Consider the following 23,616-nt stretch of genomic DNA (forward strand, 5'->3'; position numbering starts at 1 on the left):
CCATCTGGCTTAGCAGTACATTTCAGAACAGAGAAGTTCAAACCTAAAAGACTGATAAGAATTTAACCTTTTCTTAGTTTTGAAATTCACCAGATTCAAGGGTGCAGAAAAAAGCATTTTCCTCCTGATTTCTGTCTTCTCTTTTGTATATTTGTCTTATACAAATACATTTTAATATTACACAAAGGTGACTGAGTAAATAGAAAATGCAGTTTTTAAATGATGACAAAGCTATCCAAACCTACCTGTGCAGAGAAACAGTAAAAGATAAAAGATTTCAACAAAGGATATATCATGCCACGATCTAAAGCAACTCAAGTACATGTGAGAAGCAAAGTTATTGACGTCAGTCAGTCTGGAAAGTCCAATTCTCAGGCTTTGGGAGTCCAGTGAATCACAGTGAACTTCCTAGGAAAAATACAGCAACAGTACAAGACGACTCATCAAGGGAGTCTCGAGGACTCATCTCAAATTTGCCAGAAAATATCTTGATGATCAAAAAAACCTTTGTGAAAATATTCTGTGGACTAAAGAGACAAAAGCGGAATTTTTTTGAGCTCTGTTATATCTGATGTAAACCTTACGTCACAGCAAACATGTCAATCAAACATGGTGGTGGTACAGAAGAGGAAACATCTGGACAAACTAAGGCCGAGACACCTAAGTGGCCAATTTATTTTTGTACATCTGTACATCTGTTGCTCAAACAAAAGGAGTCCTGGTGGCTTCTGTTCACATGCATGTGGGCATTAGTGAAATGAGTGCATATAGCTTGTTGTAGTAACGTTATAGTCTGTGAACATTTATGTATTTTTGAAAATGATTTTCTGTAGATGTTTGATTAAGGATTCAATATAAAGGCTATGTTCCCCATTCTGTGTTAGACGTGTGCACATACACAGACACAAACAAAGATTGGTCTCAGTTCTATGATCACGGCCAGTTGTCATGATTGCTAGGTCATCAACATATAATTAGAGCGTAGCTAAAAGGCCCGGATTAGTGCACAACACCTGTTCCTTGTGGATTAGAGAGCAAAACAGGAGGGGAGGGGAGGGCATTCAGTGAGCCTCACTTACACACTCCATGCAGGACACAATGAATACCTCAGTAATACATTTATATATTTCTGTATATTTTGTGCCTAACAAGCTGTTTTTAATTTGGTTCAATTTATTATAAACTCTCTGCTTTCCAGGCACCGAAAGTCTTTGTTAATCAGATTGACAGTGGCCTGCAACAGCCTGTACCTCACTGTCTACTTGCATCTAATTAGACTAGTGTGTGTGATAATTCTATTTTTTATTTTTTTGTTCAGAAGTGGAGTACATGTTTTAGTGTTTGATGTGCAAATAAAGACACCAATTACAGTATATTGTTGAGATAAACGGTCAGCATAATTACATCTGTTCTTGTTGTAAATCGCTTTGTGCTTATCCTCATTACACCATAGAAGCAGGCCATTCATTTTTTTGTGTGCTGCACTGTGTTATTATTTGCATGAAAATACTTGAATTCTTTGGGGTTTTAAATATCAATGAAAAATGCTCAGCCTCTGAGATGCAAATAATCCCTGAGTCAAATTGCCTAATCTAAGATAATGTGTTTACTTTATGCACGATCAGGGAAAATCACAACATGTTAATTAAACGTTCCATACTTAACTCACCCAAACAATTTTGTTTTCTCTCACTACATTTTTTTTTTAAGGCAGCAGAAAAAAAAAAGTCTGTTTTATCAGTCCCGAGGCTGGCTGATGTTAGCATACATCCCTCACTACATTATTCAGCTGGTTTTCCCAAGAATATGATGGGATTGTCACCTTAGATTAATAGTGTCATCATGGAATATGTGGGGTTTTTTTATTATTCACATCTCTCTAAGGGAATCCCACAGTAGTAGCCTATACATGAAGAGACTATAGAGCAGAATGATTATTTTCCACACTGTATTGTGCACACAGGCAGCCTGGAAACTTAAATCTATAAAAGTTTGGCCTCTACATAAGCAGCGCCACAGAAAAACCTGGTCAACAAATAAGTGTGAAAATTGTTTAGACATTCTGTCCAGGCGGTTTACATATATAAATAAGCTTTTCAACCTACTTTTATCTTTTTAGATGTAGAACTCACGGGAGAATAGAAGTGGTTTTTTTTTGTGTGTGTGTTTTTTTTTTTTTTTTTTTTTAAAGCTGCAGCGTTAACAATGTTACCCAGCATTGTTAATGGCATCATTTGCAGAAAGGAAATGCAGAAAACATGTCAGGTTGATTCCACATACATGGAATATTTCGTTATTATATAAATGATATTTTGCTGAAACAGTTACTGGAACACATGTGTTTTAAGTTTCAACTAAAGCTTCAGCTGCTATAACCAACCATGTTCCAGTGACTCCTGACCAACCTGAACTGTGTAGCACTTGTATTTGGGTATTTCTCTGTTCCTCTCTGGGTGCTGTCAGCTCCTGCTAGTTCATCTGTAATGTGTGCTTTTATTCATGGGTGTTTTTATAGCTTGTGGCTGATTCGTTTGAATTGTCTTAGCTATAACATATTTAGCTAACTGGCCAATGATGTTGCGTTATGATAATGTTTTTTTTGTTTTTGTTTGTTGTTGTTGTTTTGTCACATCTCAATACAGCACAAAAAAACCCAATATCACACAGTCAGGGTCAGCAGAATGTGTCATTTGGGAACAATGGGAACAGTACCCCTGAGAAATTATGATCGGTAAAGTCTGCACTCACTAGTCCCTGCTGTTGGCTCTGCACCGATTGTCCATGCACACCATCAGCCCGTTTGTGCTTTTCTCTTGGGCTCCAGGATTTAACTGGGAGCTGGTTTACATACTGGTTTGTCTTTACCGTTTGTTATTGTCAGAATAAAAATATCGTTGTAATTCTTCGTCTTCATGACTTAACACTGCATTAACATAGTGCTTGTCCTTGGAGCAATACAAGATTTGGGAGCTTTTGGAGCAAATGAAAGTATCTGTGGGTGCATTGTTCTTCAGCCCTGTTAATAGCAGCCTTGACTCTTTTGAATGGTTTTGCTTATTATCAGCAAAAAGGAATCATGGTTTTAGTTATTCATTGTATATACAGTAATATCCAAAGGTTTTGGTGGAATTATATCATTATATCCCACACATATTATAGATATGTGTGGGAACTAGCATAGGTTGTTTCTCCTTAAACTTAGTTAAGTATGCTCTTTAGCATAAATATGTGCTGCCTGTATTATTGGATATATTTGTGTTTGTCAGCTGGTAATTCACATTCATCTTTTGATTAGATATAGAGGATTCGTCATTCATTTTCAAACACATATAATGAGATCAAGGATTAGTTTAATCCTCACATCAGTTTGAACAGACATTAAAATGATTGGCCATTCATGTTTCATGTTTGGAGCAAGCAATACAATCTGAAAAGCAGAGTGTGCAGTGTTGTGCAACAATAGAAAGATGACCACTTAGGCTAATCTGTTTTGTTTTTTTTTATATAAGATGACCAGAATCCTACTTGTTGGATAAAGCATTTTATGCAATTTGCCTTTTCTAATTATTCAGACTTTTTTTTTTTAGCTTTTATTTATTATTGATTTATTTACTTTTTGACAATGGAAGGACGACAGGGTAGCTAAGAGAAAGACCAGGAAGAAGGCATGCACTTAATGGCCTGAGGGCAGATTTGAACCCAGGCCCCTCTGCTAGCCTTTGACTCACTTGCTCAATCCAGTGCGCTTAAACTGGCTACCCTAGTCAGACTCCTCACATCCAGTAACATCTCTTGTTTCACCACCTGGAGGCTGGCTGGGTCATTGTGGTGGCAGATTGACAAAAAAACACCTCTTAGGTTTTATTCTACTAAATCACACCACTGCCAGCTCTAATTCCTAAAGAGAATTGATTTCTAACTTTTTGTTCAAGGGATGACAACGATGCTTTAGCCAGTCTGAGATTCAGAAAAATCTGAACAAACACTGGATGGATTGAATTTTGTAGAAGCCAGTACCACAAAACCCACATTTCTAAAAGGTCAAACCTTTCACTTTTGTTTATTAGTAAATATATATATATATATATATTTTCATTGTGTATATCTTTTTTGTATCTTTCATCATCTTCTGTTATGTTGGATAACTTGCCATAAAATTGAATTCACACAGAAAGCACTGCATCTAAGAATATCATTATATGGATTATTGAGTGCCTATAGTCGGGTTAGGGTTAGGGTAAAAATCAAGTTTTTATGAGTTCTTGAGAAGTTATTTGCTCCAAAATAAAGAAAGCTGTCTCACCTACTTAACTGTTGAGACTGTAGAGTCAAAAATAGACAAAGTTTTGCAATATTAACTTGCTCATTGTTATCGACAAGATGTCGACTTTTCTTTTCATCTTTTCTGCATTTTATTTGTTGCAAATCAGAAAAGATGAGAGAAACCGGTTGACTGGAAGACATGATGATTATTATTGGCTTGTGTTGATATGCATTATTATTAAAATTATTGTTGTATAGACATTATGACTGTGGTAACATGCACACAACAAACTCATGTTTTTTATATATATAACTGAATACTTAAAGCTGTATTAATGATTGCATATGTATTGTTTTCTTTCATGCGACTAATAGCCAAATTTTATCTTTAAACATTTTCTTAGTTGGCCTAAAGGGTTCTTGTATTTCTAATACAATGTGTAGAAACTTGTTTTATTGGATAAAACTGCTAATGTTTTTATTTTCTGTAAAGCATTTTAATTGGCTTGTTTATTAAGGCCTTGCAATAATCAAATTCGCAATAGCTGTGATAAAACTGCAGAGTATTAGGGTGATTGTTTGTTGACACCCAAACCACATTGTTAGGTTTAGAAAATGTGTTTTTTAAAATGTTTCACTTCAGCTGTTGAATAAATGGGCATAGTTGTAACGAAGCACTTTTGTTAGTGTGTTTATCTTAGAACGTTAATCGGGAATTTTAAGGACCGTTATTTCAAAAATATGTTTGGATGTCATTTAACGAGAACAGGAAACAGTGTCTGGGTTAAACGTAGCTGTCAGCATCAAAAAACTTGTTTTTCTGTCCTATAACAGTTTTGGCTGTGTTGGTGAATATGCATCAATCTTTCCCAAAGCTTAAAAAATTGAGAGATCCACTTGCCCCATCTCTCATGTCATGCCAATGTACAGTTAGATATAGAATTGCTTTAAAGTGATGGCAGTTCCAATAATATGACATATTTCAAGGAATGCATCAAGTCAGTCCTCCATTCATGATCAATGAAGCGGCTCCGGGCCGTAAATCAGAATGTCATTGCAGATAAAAAGCTTGGTTCTTGAACGCTGAGCTTCAGAGAGGCTGCTTTTCAAATGTAGAGATACTAACTGAGCCCACTACAGTATGCATAACTGATTAAGATAATATATAAATAAGTGAGTCACACATTCACATCATAAGTTTAATGCACACTTTGAACTTTAAAATGAAAACAATTAAAACCTCTGCAACATTGTGTGTTTCACTTTTGATCTTAAGTATTGTATTAGTCATAAAGAGTCATATGAAACTTTCCATTCTTAACAACGAGGATGTCATCTTAAGCATCCCACCTTTGACTCAAATGTTGGACTTTATGTCATTGATAGATCGCCATAGCAGCATAGATATATTCCAGGCTGTCTGATATTTCAGCATTGATTGGGCCTGAGTCAAATATCAAGGCCGTCCACTCTCTTTTGAAAAGAGCTTGGTCTCACATTCCAATCCTGATTACCCAAGGAAGCAAATGGACATTGCTCAGCAGTTCCTGGCAACAGGTTTCTTGTTTACAGGCTCTGACCTGTTTATAGGGCTTTGAGGGAGCAGATGTAAGTGTTGACTCCCCTGCTATGCATTGTAAGAAAGTAATTGTAAGTAGCTCAGGATACAAGCCACATGGATGAGGAACAATCATCCAGCATATTTATGTGATCTTGTTAACCTTATTATATATGGCATCATGGTTCTGCAATGCCAATGCTGTGTGCCCTAATGCACCCCCTGTTAGGTTGAACTGTGAGTTCATCAAATCAATGGCCCTTTAGTAGCTTTTCTGGAAGACGTGATATCCATGATTTCCAAGAAAGAACATTTACATTCATGAATTTATGCAAATTGTACTGTCAAAATTCTTGCTGGACCCATTTGTTTCAAAATGAATAGCAATATTACACCAAGGGAAATCATCTGAACAATTTGGCAGATATGGGTGAGACTCTAAATTAATTAGGAATGCACACATTTGTCAGTTCATTACTATAATTTAATTACATTGTGGCATCTGCTGCTGCTGTTGTAACAGTTGTATTTTTCTAATTTTATAACAGTTGAGACTGACTGTAGCATACTCAGCGCTGTCAAAAGTCAGCTTATTTATTCATTTATATATCTAATTGCAGCACTTGACATAAGATTATTAAAACAAATTGACAAGTTATATTTGTACTCACACTTATGTCATTTTAATTGAAATATTTAGCAACTGTCAGTTACTGTCATTCATTAGGGTAATACTGTTTGATTTTATGTATGAAAGGAAAAGAAAAAAAAACTATTATGTTCAAATAATTATTTTAGCAGTTTATCACAGTGAAGTGTTATTTTTTATTATTTTATTTTATTATTACTGATTAAAGCCCTTCAATGTTACAGTCAAATGAAATCCTGTTACTTAAAGGTCTGGTGATGATGGCAAGCAAGCAAGAAGAAAGTAGAAGAGCATAAAGAGGCGAGAACAGAACACAGAATATGGGAGAGAAAACAAAAGTTAATGCCATGCAATGGAGCATATCAGTGCAACAGCAGTGCAAAATGCGCATGGGAAAGAAATGCTCACTGGATCACAGGAAGTCCGACAGCAGCCTGAACCTACAGCAACATAAATGAAGGGTAATTCAACATCACCTGACCCAACCCTTAACTATAAGCTTAATCAAACAGGAAAGTTATAAGACTGAAAGTATAGAAGCTGTCTAACTCCTAAACTCACCCGCTTTGTTCATTAAGGGCTAAACTGTCAGTGCACTTAATTGCAGCTCATTTCAATACAGTGGAATTAATAGAAAGTGAACACGCTTCTCTTGCAGCCCAGAAAGTTCTGGAAACAGAAAATATTGTGGTGCCAACAAATTGTAAGATGCTGGGAATACTTGTTTTAATAAAACCAAGAGTCTTTAACAAGTAGCAATGCATCACTGCAAAAAAGTAGAATGACAAATCTGTGCAGCATGGGATTCAGTAGCCATATTTGGCAGCTGGCCCAAAAGATTCAGTTTTCCCGACCTTTTTTCTATGACCATTATTTGCAAACAAGCCAGCATGCAGAGGTGAGGTGTATTCTGTAACCAGTGCACAAGCCATATTTTACACTGCAGTGTTATCAGGGGATGTAGGCACACAGTAAATTTCAGTGCTTGATGCAGTCAAACAAGTGTGTGTGTGTGTGTGTTTATGGATTCATTTATTATATTTGATTGAACAAGTATTTTGGCCTGATTACTGCAATCAGGAATTACCGTATTTCCCGGACTACAAAGCGCACCTGAATATTAGCCGCACAAGCTAAAATCAGGGGAAAATCCTGTTTTGTACATACATTAGCCGCACCTGACCAAAAGCCGCAGGTGTTTCAATGTTGACTTATCATATGTAAGAGAATATGCACAAAGGGAATTGTCAGGAAAGAGATGGCTGTTTGGAGACATCACTTTTATTAATATTTTGAAAAACAAGTTATGGGTACATATTTGCACATGTAGTACATAACAGTAGCCTACAGCACACCAGAAAAATAGATTCGGACTACCTTTTAGGCTCAGGTGCAGTGACACAGCTTTAACAAGAAGAAAGTCAGTCATTCACCATCTTTCTCTTCTTCCTGCGCACTAAAACCACCAAAGTCCTCTTCTCCAGTGTCGGATACAAACAGGCTCAGGATGGCTTCGTCATCCACTCTTCTTCTCTCCTTCGTTGTCACTTTCAAAACCAAAGAAATCCTCATTGTCAGTGTCAGAGTCGAACACCCTCAGAAGGGCCGTGGCGGTGTCCTCCTCTCCATCATGCAGCAGTCCAGCCCTTCAAAATCCGTTGGTGATCGTGGATGTTTTCACACTTTTCCACGCTGTCAGAATCCACCGGTGGAGTTGGGCATAACTTGCTTTTTGGGCATAACTTGCAAGTTTATCGCCGCTCATCATCCACGACTCCCGCTGAACGCGTACCGCTACTTTGAAGTTTGTTTTTCGCGCTACTTCGTACGGCACTACGTTGCCTGGCGGACGGACATGTGACTAACATACCACTCTTGAACCCCGATCCTTCCGCCAGGCAACGTAGTGCCGTACAACACACAAAACAAATCGTCTTACGATATGACAAAAATCACGGACAATCCATAGAAAAGCCGCACCTGACTAAAAGCCGCAGGGTTCAAAGCTTGTGCAAAAAGTAGCGGCTTATAGCCCGACATTTACGGTACTCATCCCAGTTTCTAGTTCTCAACCTGTGCAAAACATTATAGTTTCTACTTCAACCTTGCAAACTGAATGATGTTACTGCATCATTTCTATCTTACATCATTCAGGAGAATAAACTGGGCTGTACTCTGCAACTTGGTGAAGGTCATTTGGTTATCCTCTGAAAATATTTGAAGTTGCTCTGAAAATATGAAAGTATTTTTTGTAAATATTTGAATGGCTAGTCATAGTCTGCTAATGACGTTGCTCTGTTAAGGTCCAGGTATGTGTCTTTGTCAGTTGGTTGACTGGCCACTTTGATCTGAACCACTGGATTAATTACCTGAAGTTTTGTACACATAACGTCCAGATTCAGTGGCCCCTTGACTTTTTGTGTAGTGCCTCTATAATGGTGAAATATTAAAGTACTGTGGTCTCTGTCCTGACTTTTCATCCAGTCTGTCACCATTATTATGTCAGAAATTGAGATTGTCCTGTACTGTAGGTCCTCAGTTATCTAGTGCTAACTAATATGTTAACATAGTAAACTGTCATGTCATAAGAACTTGAATGGTTGCACTTGAATAGTTTAGATCTTATTTAACTGACAGATGCTTTTCTGTCAGGGTCGGTGGCACATCCACATCCAACTCCCTTACGTGTGGGGTCCCTCAAGGATCTATCCTTGGCCCTGTACCTTTTTTCCTTTACATGCTCCCATCTCATTTCACTGTTATGCAGATGATTTTCAAATCGACTTTCCTCTTAAAACGAATTCTACAGGCTCTCTAAAAGTTTTGCTAGACTTCCTCGATGACATTAAATCATGGTTTGCATTCAATTCTTTGAATGTAAATGATCAAAAAACTGAGATTGTATTATTTGGACCTTCAGACCCTTGTTTTTCTCTTAAGGGTGACCTTGGCCCTCTGGAAAATTCCAGAACTCCCGTCGCAAAAAATCTGGGAGTGTTCTTTGATAGCAGTTTTTTTGAGAAACACATGAATTCTGTTGTAAAAGCCAGCTTCTTCCAATTTAGGGCCCTTGCAAAAACTAAGAACATTTTGTCATCTGCTGACTTCAACAAAGTGATTAATGCATTCATTTCATTCAGGCTTGACTACTGTAATAGTCTTTATTTTGGTATCAGCCAGGCTCTGTTCTCTCGTCTTCAGCTTCTTCAGAATGCTGAAGCCCGACTCTTGACAGGCACACGTAAACACGACCACATTTCCCCTGTCTTCGCTTGTTTACACTGGCTTCCAGTATGTTATAGAATTGATTTTAAGATTTTATTGCTTGTTTTAAGCCTCTAAATGGATTAGCTCCATCATACCTCTCTTTTAACTAAAAATACTCCAAATAGATTGCTCCGGTCAGCTGATAAATTGTTCTGATTGTCCCTAGAAGCTGGCTAAAACACAGTGGAGACCAGGGCCCTGTGCTTCGTACGTCGCTTACTACATCCAAGATCAAATGAAACATCCAAGACCAAATCATCGCGCTAACTCTGAGCTCGCTATTCCGGTTCCCCGAACACACCTGTTGTTGACGATTAGTATAGCTGGATGAAGTAATGTGAGATCACTGGGTGGCCCAACAGGGGCTACGCATCGATAGTAGAAACATTGATCGGCAACCCTTTGATTGGTCGGCGAAAATGTCGAAGGAGCGCGCTCGGTATTTTTCGGCAGCAGAGCAAGAACTCTTGAGTGAGGGATTTCAGGAGTTTCAGAGTTTAATTAAAACGCAAGGGAACACTGCAAAGGCTGCAAAAGCAAGGAGAGAGGGCTGGCAGAAAGTTGCTGACAAATCAAACTCGTAAGTAATTCAATAATAACAATAATAATGGAGTGGATTTATATAGCGCTTTTCAAGGCACACAAAGCGCTTTACAATGCCACTATTCATTCACTCTCACATTCACACACTGGTGGAGGCAAGCTACGGTTGTAGCCACAGCTGCCCTGGGGCAGACTGACAGAAGCCAGGCTGCCATATTGCGCCATCGGCCCCTCTGGCCAACACCAGTAGGCGGTAGGGTAGATTTATCATATCACACCATATTATCCAATATTATATTACATTATATTATATTATAATATGTTATATTATATCCCCTTTCACATTAGAGCCACAACAGGACCCACTAGAACATGGGAACAAGTAAAAGTGAAATATAAGAATATTCTACAGAATGGTAATATTTATCACTTATATTGCTTTTCGTCTCTTGGAAAGAGACCCTGGAATACTCTGTTTGTTTGTTCATAACAGCAACCAAGAAAAGGGCAGAGCAAAAAAAAAGACAGGTGGTGGTCCTGCACCCCCTCGTCAACAAGTTGGTTAAGTGAATAATACCCTCACGGGAAAATCGATATCTCTCTATGAGCACACTGTCGCGCTGAGCTAAAGGATCCTGTCTGTCCCGCAATATACGCTGAATTCTGAGGACTCTCCTTATCAATCTTGCACCTTCCGCAATGGGCTGCTCGCGTATACGGACAGGATATGACTGCGACAGACTTCCCAAATCCACCTTCGCTTTTATAGCCGTGGTCTCTCATCTTGATTACACGAAGTAATTTACAATTACTACTCTGAAATATGAATTACATCTGTAATAATCACATACATGTAATAGAATGTTAATAGTACATTTCCCTTTTTTAGGGAATGACCTGTATGTATCTGTGTGAAATCAATAAAAGGATCAAGTGCTGCATTATCTTTAGTTACATTGATGTTATTTATTTATGGTGAAACAGTGGTGGAATATCGCTGTTGCTTTCGTATGAATGACGCGGACATACCTGCGTGGCCGCGATCTAATCCTGTTTACATAAAGTAAACCTGCTCCCCAGCAGGTTTACGCTTACGGCTCTGTTGCTATGACAGCAAGTCCCGGATGGGCTTCGGGGAACCGAACGATCCAGGATCACGCGAAATCGTCAACAATCTCATCCAGCTAACTCACTTAGCGCGGTACGAAGAACAGGCCCCAGGGCTTCTGATTGCTGTGCCCAAACTTTGCAACAGTCTGCCTCTTCAAATTAGGATCTCTCCAACACTTGACATCTTTAAAACCCGTCTGAAAACTCGAGTTTTTGTTTTGTTCTTTGTGTGTATTTGTTCTACTTTTTACCTTTTGCATTTTTACTATGTACAGCATTTTTTTCAACCTGTTGTTTTTAAATGTGCTTATAAATAAATTGATTGACTGATTGATAAGAGCAATTTTAACATCAGCATGTTAGTGCTGTCACTGTGAGCCAGTAGTGAGCGGCTTGCACTGGTATTGACTGTCAGTAAGCATTCAAACTGAAGCAACCTTGTGGTAAACCAGTACAAGGTCCATTTAGTGTAGGATTTTATTGGGCATAAACCACAATTCAGTCAAACCAGTTTAACCAGTTGGTCCACTGAAAGCCTTTTTACAATTGCAAATTTTGCAATTGGATGAGGTTGTACAATGTAAATCGCAATATTATGCAAAACTATATTTCTGACCATCATTCAAGATCATAACTCAGTAACAGAAAGGGATATTGTGTATGTATTTCACATTTGTACACACAGATGACAAGTGGTGATATTGGCAAGGAAGACCAATTTTGTAACTTTAAAAAATATGCCCAGGACTCCATGTGACCTATTGCACACAATAGGGGGAAAAAAAACAAAAAAATGGAAGAAAAGAAAAAAACACTTGACATTTCCCCAGAGGATGAGATTGTTTCACAGAACACTTAGAATCACTGTTTACTGAAGCAAACAGCTGCTGCTACTTTGACCCCAGTTTTCTACCAAAATGCATAACGACAGATGTTTTTCATGTCAGAGTCTATCATGAGTAATTGTGGAGTGCTAAGTTAGTAGTGATGTTATATCCCTCCTCAATCAGTGATGGCTGCAATACACATACACTGTTTTAATTTTGGCAATGTATGCTGCACAGTAGGTCTCTTGACAGGTGGTGATCATGTCTGTGCTGTATGTGTTAATGAGTCTGTGCCTGAGTGAGATCAGGAGTCAGTATGTGGGCATAACAGCGAGACGTGGCAGAGAAGTTACCTTGATATTTTAGAGATTAGGAAGTTTTAAAGAAAGTCAAACAGTGTGGGTTTTCTAAAAGAAATGCCTTATTTTAAAGCTTAGCAGATTTTAAGTGTAAAATCAGACTTTTTGTAAATAGATGTACTGTAAATAGATAGCTTTTAGTTTTTATTTTACATTTAACATGCAGGTAAACCATCCTGCAAAAGGGTGAATATATTTGACAAAATGAAACCTTTGTCTGTTTATATAAGTTTGTATTATTTTTTTCTTCTTTAAATTGTCATGTATTCATAAACAATGGCAAGTGCACAGAACAAGAAATCTTGTCAGACATGCTTCCCTAATGGTGCTTGACCATTTTTAGTACACAGATTATTTGATAGAGAACAATGTAACAGAATACTGCAGCTATTACTATATTTAGTACATAAACATGCGTACATACATACAACACAATTAAAGGAGTTCATAAACATTAAGGAGTTTCAGAGGTTGCATTGCTCTGTGGAATAGAGAGCACCAAAAGTCTCATATTAATAATTGAATTGAATGTGAAATATGGAGGCACGTGCCTCATTTAGTCTTTAGACTGTTCTGTAACATCCAAAATTGGAGCCTCTCTGGACCTCACCCAGGAAGCAGGCATATATTAAGGCCTTGTTTTGTTTTAAAAGCAATCAGTAAGATACCAAAATCAATTCAATTAATAAGTAACTGATGAAGTTATGTCAGTATAGATTTCTTACCTCATTTTAATCCCCAAAAATGAAAATTTTAAAATGAATATCATATGTATTTTTTTTATTTGTTAATTATGCAAACAAAGATGGATTAACGATATAATTATGCATTCAGACTCCCAAGGTTTGTACTGGGGGGATTTTCTTTCCCCTTAAATTTCCTTTTTTGTCTTTTTTTTTTTTTGTCTTTTTTTTTTTTTTGTAAAAAAAAAAAAAGGCAGGATAGCTACTTGTTTGTGTCTTGTTTATCAGATGCCAAGTAGCAAACTAGGTCAGAAATTAGCACTTTTTTGTTATTTTAGTTTATTATGATGGTATTGATATTGCTTGGGCTTAAACTGCAGTAGCAATGCATTTCCTGGAGACAGGTCTGACCAAAGTCATGGTTGAGGAAAGTAAAACCTTGCCTCCCACACAAAGGAGAAAATACATGTAACTGCATATCAAATATTAAAATATATGCAAATGAAATGGATATACTTCTTTCCAGAGATGTTGCAGTATTGCGTTTTAGTGTTGTAAAAAGCCAGTAACTACATAGATAAATAGGCATTTTCATACATACAATTTAGCAATGTTTGGTCACAAAACATTTCTGGGACTGTTCAGAGTTTCTAATGCAAACCTTCAAACACCTGATCTGGTTTAGCTTTTATACTAGCTGACTTTTTATGTGAATTTGTTGTTAGTGTTTTATCCCGCTAATTTCAGAAGAGAGCTGTGCATAATGACTGCAGCTATTTCCACTCAAACTCCTTTCTTCAACAGTATGCCACCATTTCTACGCGTGTGCTTACTGTCTACTCCTATTAAAATGGGGAAAAAAATCTTTTCTTACTGGAGGTCTTTGTGCTAACCACGTTTTTTTTTTAAATAAAAAAAGTACTTGGCAAGTTCTAGTCTCTGGCAACATTTGCAGTGAGCTAACTTCCTGTTTAGCAACTTGTTAATATTTTTATGTGGTTTCTTGTGGCACCATGAACTCATTTTAAAAATGAAAATTGTGGCCTCAACTCAAAGGACTGGACTCCATGCTAATACCAATGAGTGAAACTACCAATGAAACTGACTTTTTTTTCATACCAAGCTTGGAAACCTATCAGAAATGGGCCTCCACACTTATTTGCTGCCATCATCTATGGATGCCAGCATTATTGATATTTGGGATAAAAGTGAGCTCTCTGTGTTGTCTCTGTGGAGTTGGTCTGCTGTGAAGCCCAGATCAGAGGCGCTTCTGCCCAGAGATGACACTGACTGAGTCACAGGCTACTAAAGAGACTTGTTTTATTTATTTAGTACATACCGTATATAACACATGGCTAGGTCTGCACAGGTCTGACAGACTCTGGCATCTTCTCGATTGATGAGGAGGACAACTTTTTGCTGCGTGACAGAGATTGAGGGAGGGTGTGCTCAAAAAACTAGGAGTTTTGGCTGTCACAGCAGAAAAACTGAAGTTCAATTAACTTGAGAAAGAAAGAAGACTCTCTGTGGCCTCCTTTGTAATATTATCAGCTGCGTAATTTACAACCCGAGAGTTTCAAAAAAAAAAATGTTGCTCACCACTCAAGTTACTGAGGCAGATATTATGAAAAGCTGTGTTTTAGATTAATGAACCAGCAACAGGGGGCTCTTTTGACTTTTAAATTAAATTCTTAGAAGAACAATTTTTCAGGCTGAGTTTGGCCTAACGGAGACACATAATTTTTGGTCCTTGTGATCACAACACACGGATGCATCAAACCTTGACTACTACAGACGAGGATCGCAGTCATTAATATGAGCATGAAAATGCAGCAGCGGGTATTGTAATTATAATGCAAAAGCTTCCATCGTAACTCCATCTGTGCTCCTTCTTGAGGATCTTCGAGTCTGAGTGACTAATGACTAAATGACTAAACCGGTTTTATGAAATGATAAAGTACAAGATGTTGGGGGCACCAATTAAAAAGCCCATTAAAATACCACCACCCTCTTACGTTTTACAGCTGGTAGATTAGCAAGGCATGTCAAGGGCTTTTAGTCTCTGCAGAATTTCTATGTATACTTGTAAGTTTGTTAGCTCTAAACTTTAGTCACTTTTTCACACTTTGTCACATTTGAAAATCACTGGATTACGTGATCCATGATGTTAGGTACATGTAAAATGTACTGAATGGAAAAGGGTTGGAATTAAGGTAGTGGTTGAAATGTCAGTAAATGATAATGCATGAACACACTGTCAGATGTAAGGTATGTTTGGTCATTAGCTGAGCTGCGGTACTGTGCTAAAATCTTGAGCCAACAACTCATTTCTTTGTGTTTTGCTAGGGACAATACAACATGTGAAATAGGTGCAGGGATTTATTGAAATGTGCAAACATAAGGAAAAAAACAAACGTTTGCACAGTACTCTACTTATAAACAATTAATCTTGTATTGTATATGTATAAAGACAAACTGATTGTCTTAAATACAATTCATGTCAGTCATTTAATATTTTTAATCACAATGCGTAAAAAATAAATTTCTCCAAAATTATGTCACAATAGCAGCCATAAAGCAGATAAAGGCAATGGCAGGTTTAGTTTAGACAGCTAGCCATAACAAGGAGAGTGCCACTGAGTGCCTATTGTTGTAATGTTTTAAAGATATGATACATCAAATGTGTTGGTTTAGAAAAGTAAATAAAAAAAAATCGACTTTTTTGAATCCCAAATGTTGTTACAACATGGACAGATCTTCTGGGTGTTAATATTTTTGTGGCTAAAACTAGTAAAAGTCGTAGCAGGATCTCATTTCAAAGCTTTTTCAGGTAAAGCAGTGACTCGTGTTTGGTTCTGGTTGTTTGTGATGGCTGCCACAAAGAATACTCTCACTATGTCACAATATGTGTGTATCTCTCAAGAACCCAAAAAGAAATGAACATAACCGGTGTAACTGTCATGGCCAGTGCAATGACATTTTCTTAAAAAAAAAAAAAAAGTTTACCCAATTTCCGTCAGTAAAGTGCCATTTTTCCATATTTGGTGTTTTCAATAAAGCTGTGTTGTGTACATGTTGCTCTAAATAAAACTGCTCAGGGCTTGAGCATCTAGGAGGTGCTGGGGCAGTAGGACGTAGGGTTGGCTGCTAGTTCCTGCATTATTAAGCTTCCAGTATTTTTTTTTTTTTTCAAAAATCTAATTTGGCCACTTAGGAGTCAACCAATCCTCAGATTTAACTGGCTTTACAGGATTTGTCCCAGAGGCTGTAGCAAAGTTTAATTACTTGCTGATTAAAAGCCGTAAAATATAAACCAGAAGGTGACTGTGCTCCCAGGGATGATAATTATCAATTTTAGAGATTTGCCTACATAATATGTGGAATAGTCCACAGAGATCTGAGGCAGTATTTTCAGTTATCTAAGGCAGACTTTGAATGTTCATATAAGAGTGAAACTTAAAAATCATTTTATGTTTTTCTTTGCAAAGTTATTTGAGAAAGGATACCCAATATTAAGCACATGACACATAATAAAAACAAAATTTGTACAGACTGCTGCTGTTAATGTTGGTTGCTGGTTGCCTAATGATGGCCATTTAAAGTTGTATGACCTTCACGTTCCAGCCTATTTGCTTTTAAATATTTTTAAAGCAAAATATTTGACCAGTATGTAGAATGAGTCCTTTAAAAAGCAATTTAATTGCATTTTTTTGACAAACCAGTTTACCGCATAGTATAATAAAATATTATTTAAGGTGAAAATCCTTTTACGTCTTAGTCATTGATTTATTTATGACTGCTCTTCATTTATAGGTACAGTTTTGGTGGAAAACATGCAGATAAATGGCCGTGCCCAAGACCCAGGCAGAACCATCTCATTGACGTTGTTGGATAATTTTGACTACTGGGTGATATTGGAACCAGCACGGCAGAGACTCTACCTCAACAGCACTGGGCGTGTTCTGGACAGAGATGTGAGTACAGTACTGAGGGTTTATTTCTCAGCTTCCTCTTGCCTTAGTTATGCCAAATCATCAATACAGTAAGAAAATAAACCCTTAGCCATTCCAACAAATATGTAGCTGGGAAACAGATGTATGGATAGATGGATTTAGAATAACACAAGATATGGTGTAGCAACAGAGTTGCTTGTAATTTGTGTCAATAGGCCATGGTAATTCACTCTTAGCCTTAAAGTGATTCAATGACAAAAAAACAAAAATGTCCATGTGTCTGTGCAACACATTACAGGTCCTAAGTACATACACACCTGTGTAAATGGTGCAGTAAAGGATCCATGATGCAGGGTGCATAGTATTGCTGTCATAGTGAAAAGGTGTTTTAAAGCATGTGTTCAGATCATACGGACTAAAGAGGAGGTGGTGAATGTGGAGCTATTAACAGGAATATGCCATGAATGCATATAGAATAAATAATAATGGAAGTACATGTGTGGGACAAAGCTCTGCAGCTGAAAAGAAGAGAAGTGATGGAGGGAGCTAGTTAGCCAAATTACACTATGTGGAAAGTTGACCCTTGCTGCTAAACTGAGATGAGCGTAGTAATGGCAGTATGATGAGATGCTGCCTTTCAGTATAGTGTATTTGCACTTTCATCCTTTATAATAGTTTTCTTACACTGCATATTCACAAATAAATATTGGGCTGCCCCTGGTAGCCTAACAAACAATCGCCCTCATTAGGGTTTACCAATGCTATGCAAGCATGATAGCTAACAAGCAGATTTCATACTGGAACTGTGTCGCTTTCCACTGTTGTTATTAAGTATGCCTATTGCTCTTTACAAACTGTCAGATACAATACGCTGTAGGTTATTATGACTCCATTATATAAGAAACATGGGAATTAGAACTCTACAATTTCCACAGTGTTATATAGCATTTTTTTTCTTTCTTGTTATTTGTTTTTCAGCCCCCCAACTCCATCAGTACCATCGTGGTTCAGGTGCAGTGCACAAATCAGCTGGTTGGTACTATCATCTTGCATGAGGTACGGATTGTTGTGAGGGACAGGAATGACAACGCCCCTCGCTTTCAGCAGCCACGCTACTATGTCGCAGTAAACGAGGTAAGGGAGCAATTCCCTGTGCCCCTATGCACGAATCTTAAACACAGTGTATTGTCATCCGTTGCTGTTTGTCAGAAATGTTTGATAACTGTGAGGCAGAGTGGGGCAGATTTTTAAATCTAATGCCTCTTTCCTTTACATCTGAGACAATTTGTCAGACATTTAAAATAATGGTACGACTCAAATGGCTGTTAGTTAATTGTTTGTTGTTAACAGCGTATTATTCATTGCCTATATTTAGTATTTATGTTTAGGCTTTGATATTTACACCATCTGCAACTCGCATACATCTAGTGAGCACTAGAAATGATAACCTTTTTTTTTTTTTAAATTCAAATACACCTGCAACACCTGCAGTGATTCAAGATAATGCATCAAATCTTCAGACTTTCTAGTCATATGTTTTTGAGATTAAATGAGAGCTCCCCGCTGAGTTCTAAGCAACCACAACTTCTGTTCTTTGCTGTTCACCCTTTGTGTGCTCTGCATGTTCAAAATTCCTGTCACAGTGTGTTATCATAGCCACGTGCAACTGCCCTAACAGTACAGTGAGTCAGTCTACATTGCTGTCAACTTCCCTGAACAAGATCTCCTGCCCACTGCCTGGTTCTGTGGACTTTGCTAAGGGCTCTTGGGAACAGCAGTGGTTCTCATACTTACTTTTTGTTATTCTGTCAGCAGTGCACGTAAGCTTTCAGACTGCTGCTGACTCCAACATTTTCCCTTTTTTCCCCATTTTTTGGGGATATTAATGGGATGGAGCGGCAGCAGTAATAGCCATATGAATGTTCTTTCTGCTGTAAGTTGACGTTGTACTCACAGGGGGCTGTTAGAGCTGTTGACTTTTCTTTTTCCCTTGCATATTTTTGTCTAGCTCACACCACCTGGAACAACAATTTTCACTGGCTTCTCGGGAAATAATGGTGCTATAGACATTGATGATGGACCTAATGGACATATAGAATACAGCATCATTTACAACCCCGGAGACCCGGTATATGGACAGATCGCACATCATAATAAGCATCTTCTACACAAATGCAGATTTCTTTATTAATCACAGTCCATGGCTTTCTCTTTCAGGCATCTAACAGAACAGTAGCAGTCAGCAACAGCCTTTCAGGAAACATTATTTTGGCAGAGAGACTAAACTACGAGGACAGAACACGGTACCTGGTTTTGGTCCAAGCCAATGTAAGCAAACGCATCTGCATACACAAACAGCCAATACTGAGTTGAGTTGCATGAGTTCAGATTGACGAATGGGGTCATCACGTATAAATAGGCCATGATTTATAGATGCTTTTGAGTGTGTCTGCCTCCACAGTGCACTTGAGGTTAAAGAACTATTGTTGTCACTAAAACCATTTCTCTAAATGTTGTGATATTTTATTTGAATTAGATCAAACTAAATATGAAGCCAGTAGCTTGCTGCTTTGATGAAGTCAGTGTACGCACATTTTGTATTTAATAGAGTATATTCAGGTTGATTGTGATGCAGTGTTGAGAAAAATGAACCCTCCAGGGTTTCATTGCAGCTTTTTTTTGTTTTATTTTGTTTTGCTTTAAGCTGCCTTCGACATAGTTGGTATACCAGAACAGGTTTGATTTATAATTTATTTAATTATGGATTTTTGGACAAGTGAAGGGGGGGGGGATAATTCTTAATTCAGTATGACTTGCACTGAAGCTTCCTCGCCATTCACTCTGAATGTTTGATGCTGTGTGTTGCTAGTCTCATAATGATGGGCTGTTGCTTTGATTTAGTTGAGTTACTTACTAGTTACTGGTGAAGTGTTATGAAAAGTTTAACTTTTCAGGTGGCAGCGTAGGCACGAGCTGATTTGTGTTGATTCAAGTGTTCCAGCACAGGTGGTAGCCAATCACATCAATCAAAGAAACACCCAAGCTGAATGATTCAAAGCCTTCTCGGCCAACATCCAGATCTTAAAATATCGAACCTCTCCCCTGGCAACATGTACCATGATTCATATCATAGTATCTTTTCCTAATTACCCATTACAGAGCCGCTTTCCCTAACAAGCAGCGGTCAAATATAACACCCTATACTGTGAGGTGAAGTGTTGCAGGACAGATAATCATTTAACACTCAACTCGTCCTCTATTCTCTACATTTCCTGCATGAAAGAGCAAAAGACTCAACTCTTTGAACTGGCGAGAGGTCCTCCAGGGGGATTTCATTTTCTCTTGCAAAAGGATGTCAGGGTAAAGAAAAGGAAGAAGACATGGTATTTACTAGAACTCTGCACTGCTTGTGTCAAGAGTTCAATTATACTGAGAACGTAAATCTTTGAAGTGCTGTGCTGCTCACTTCTCTGGATACCACTCAAGGAAGCAACAATACTACGGGGGAATCTTTAAGAGTAGCTGCGCCGCTGTCGGTGTTTTATTGTACAGAGCTGTATTTTTGTGTAAGAAAAGATTCTTAATGAATGTTGATAAGTGCTCTTCAGTCTCATTTAAAGTCTGTAAAGTTGCTATGAAACAAAACATTAAGCAGGTCAGGCATCTAACTTTATAAACGGCGAGATAGTGTTAATTGATATTTCACTCAGAGGGTTTAGGTATGAGAAAAGCCATCTATGAAACTTGTGAGTTGAGTTGTATTGAAATATGCAAAGCATTTATAGAAGAAGTACGACAGTCTTCCATACTTTCTGTAATTTCAGTGCCCAATTCATCCTGCCAGTGTTCCCTGAGTGATTTAAAGATGGTTATTTAAAGTTGTGCAGATGTTTGGAGAAAAAAAATGACACACACCACCTTTAGTATATGGTTGGATACTCATGAGACACCCCGAAGTGATGAAGCTTTTTCTTGTACAGTGAGATATCAGCCCTTTAAAAATTGCCACAGTTGTAGAAAGTGGAAGAAATATGAAGGTGGAAGCTGAAATGCTTTCTGCCGTTGCCAAACAGCAGTGAGGCTATCATTTTAAAACATAGCTGGAGATGATGTAGAGCTGGGCGATATGAGATTTTTTCATATCACGATATGTTTTTTTCATTTCAGGCGATAACGATATCTATCACGATATAAGCCAAATAACTATATTTGTAAGATTTAAATGTGCCGTTGCTCACAAGTAAAATGTGAAATAATCAGCAGCTTGTTTTTAAATATTTATTTCCCATAATAAGTTCAACAGGGTAGATGTACTTAAGGAACATGAGACTTTTTCAGATAAATAAAGGCAAATATTGCAAACTACACAAAAGGCAGCCGCTAAAGCGTTTAAGTTTCAAAATAGAACAAACGAAACAGACTAAATTGTCAATTCCACTTAGAAATAAAGTATTAATTCTAAAAATAAATCTTAGTTTGTTTTACAGAAGAACAGACAAAACTGACTAACTTTTGTCAATATCAAGTAAACTGAGAACTAAAAGGAAATTCTCAATCTCTCCTTGTTGTATAGCTGAGCTTTTCAAACAGTTGTAACAGTTACTTTAGTCTGACAAAAGCCGAATGACGAATTAGCGCTTCCAGTCAGAGACTGAGGCTGCGTCCACACGTACACGGGTATTTTTGAAAACGGAGATTTTCCGTTTTCGTTTTAAAAAATAATCCCGTCCACACATAAAGGCAGAAATGAAGGAAAACGCTGCTATGAACATGCCAAAGCAGCAGGTGGCGCTAGATTCCTAACCGTACCGAAATGTTGGCCAATCAGAAGTCTAGAAGCCTCGGTGGGAAAAAGTAAACAAAGCTGGGGCATAGAAGCAGAACCGAGTCGTATGTGTGGAGGGACAGTAACTGTGTGTATATGTAAGCATTTAAACACTGCAGAGAGTAGAATTAACAGTATTGTAGAAATTCATTTCACCGAAACAATAACGTGGCGCACAGTGTGACGCATGCACCAGTTTATTGTATTTCCAGACTTGCTTTCGGCACAATTTACAGTGCACGCTACTCTGTTTTTTGTCAGACTTGAAATAGCCGAAATACCTTCACACTACGGAACTTCTTTGGCTCTTCCGTTCGACAATCTCTCTGGCATTGGAACCATCATCTGTTTTCTCTTCGGTCACACTCGGCTGATTTTTCTAGTCGGCACACTCATTTCCTCCATTATGCGCTGGCTCCATTACCCGCTGGCTGCTTCCCAAACAAACACACGTGAGGCTTGGCACTTGTGCTGTACTTAACAAGTCACGCGACGTGACGCTGCGGCTGTGATTGGTTCGGCTCTGCGCTACTGAATTTGGATCGGCTGACCTTTTTTTTTTTTTCTTTTTTTTTTAAGAGGACAAGAGCGGCGAGGTCTATCGCGATAGCTTAATTTCTCTATCGAGTAAAAGTTATATCGCGATACATATCGTTATCGTTCTATCGCCCAGCTCTAAGATGATGTATGTCTCGATTCAAGTTGTAAAGACTCGGTCCTAAAGAATTTGCGTAAATGCATGACTAAAGCTTGTCAGGGTGTTCAGGTATATTTCAGGAGATTTCAGTATAGACACATGAGACCAAATCATGAAGTAGTTTTGGATTTTTCGACTGCTTCAGAAAGTTGCTCAATCTGTAGCCATTTGCTTGTCTTCCAGGACCGCGCTCCATTCCCCCCTAACCGACTAACAGCTACCGCAACTTTGACTGTGGATGTCGAGGATGGAGACGACCTGGGTCCCATGTTCCTGCCTTGTGTTTTAGTGAACAACACTCGTGACTGCAAGCCCCTCACCTACCATGCTGCTATCCCTGAATTCACTGAACCGGTAAGAGCCAGGCAGACAGGCAAGTGTGAACACACTGCTATTCCACAAGGTCATTTTAACAGATTTCCTCCTGCTAATATATGCATGTTTATGTTTTCATGCATGGAGGCTGGATTTTTACCTGTCATTCTGTATGTGTGCATATGCACAGTATACATGCTATTCAGATTTGTGAGACATTTGTGCCATATGTTCACATTCTTGTTATATGTTAATCTATGTCACGCCTTTTAAATACCCTAATTGCCTCATTATACCTTGTCTTTGCCTCCTCACCTGAAGACAGAGTACAATTTGCAGTTTATTACTGCATTTTGTTTTCCATTGTACTCACAAATTAAACTGAAGCATGAGATGACTTGGGATCACATCTAAAAACCATTGAGGGGAAAAAGAGAGGGAAATTCATATAGATCCGAGGTGGCGAGAGCAACTAGTGCACCAACAGAATTTATGTTAGTCTATACACGATTAGTTGTTTATTTATAAAACATATTTTATATTTGCTGTGTATCTCCATGCATGTAA

General features: G+C 38.0%; 2 protein-coding genes across 8 annotated transcripts in view; one reads left to right on the forward strand and one right to left on the reverse strand.

The window, feature by feature from the left end:
* Nucleotides 1–22,455, reverse strand: part of LOC309720973 (uncharacterized protein) — a 59,018-nt gene extending 36,563 nt beyond the window's left edge. For both annotated transcript variants that reach the window (XM_082558256.1, XM_082558260.1), the window contains exon 1: nucleotides 22,319–22,455. The gene's annotated coding sequence lies outside the window, so the exon portion shown is untranslated. The remainder of the gene's footprint in view (nucleotides 1–22,318) is intronic.
* LOC309720966 (protocadherin-15-like) overlaps nucleotides 1–23,616 on the forward strand; it is a 223,742-nt gene that overhangs the window by 100,793 nt on the left and 99,333 nt on the right. For 2 of the 6 annotated variants that reach the window (XM_082558238.1, XM_082558239.1), the window contains 5 exons: nucleotides 17,073–17,233; nucleotides 18,191–18,346; nucleotides 19,221–19,340; nucleotides 19,430–19,540; nucleotides 22,918–23,088. In XM_082558238.1, the coding sequence (XP_082414364.1) occupies nucleotides 17,073–17,233; nucleotides 18,191–18,346; nucleotides 19,221–19,340; nucleotides 19,430–19,540; nucleotides 22,918–23,088 (719 nt within the window). Of the gene's footprint in view, nucleotides 1–15,866; nucleotides 16,580–17,072; nucleotides 17,234–18,190; nucleotides 18,347–19,220; nucleotides 19,341–19,429; nucleotides 19,541–21,225; nucleotides 22,136–22,684; nucleotides 22,804–22,917; nucleotides 23,089–23,616 lie in introns of those variants that run through there. The other 4 variants (XM_082558240.1, XM_082558243.1, XM_082558242.1 and 1 more) reach the window with 4 other exon arrangements.

This window comes from Aulonocara stuartgranti, assembly GCF_965226115.1.
Source record: "Aulonocara stuartgranti genome assembly, chromosome: 13".
Classification (NCBI taxonomy): domain Eukaryota; kingdom Metazoa; phylum Chordata; class Actinopteri; order Cichliformes; family Cichlidae; genus Aulonocara; species Aulonocara stuartgranti.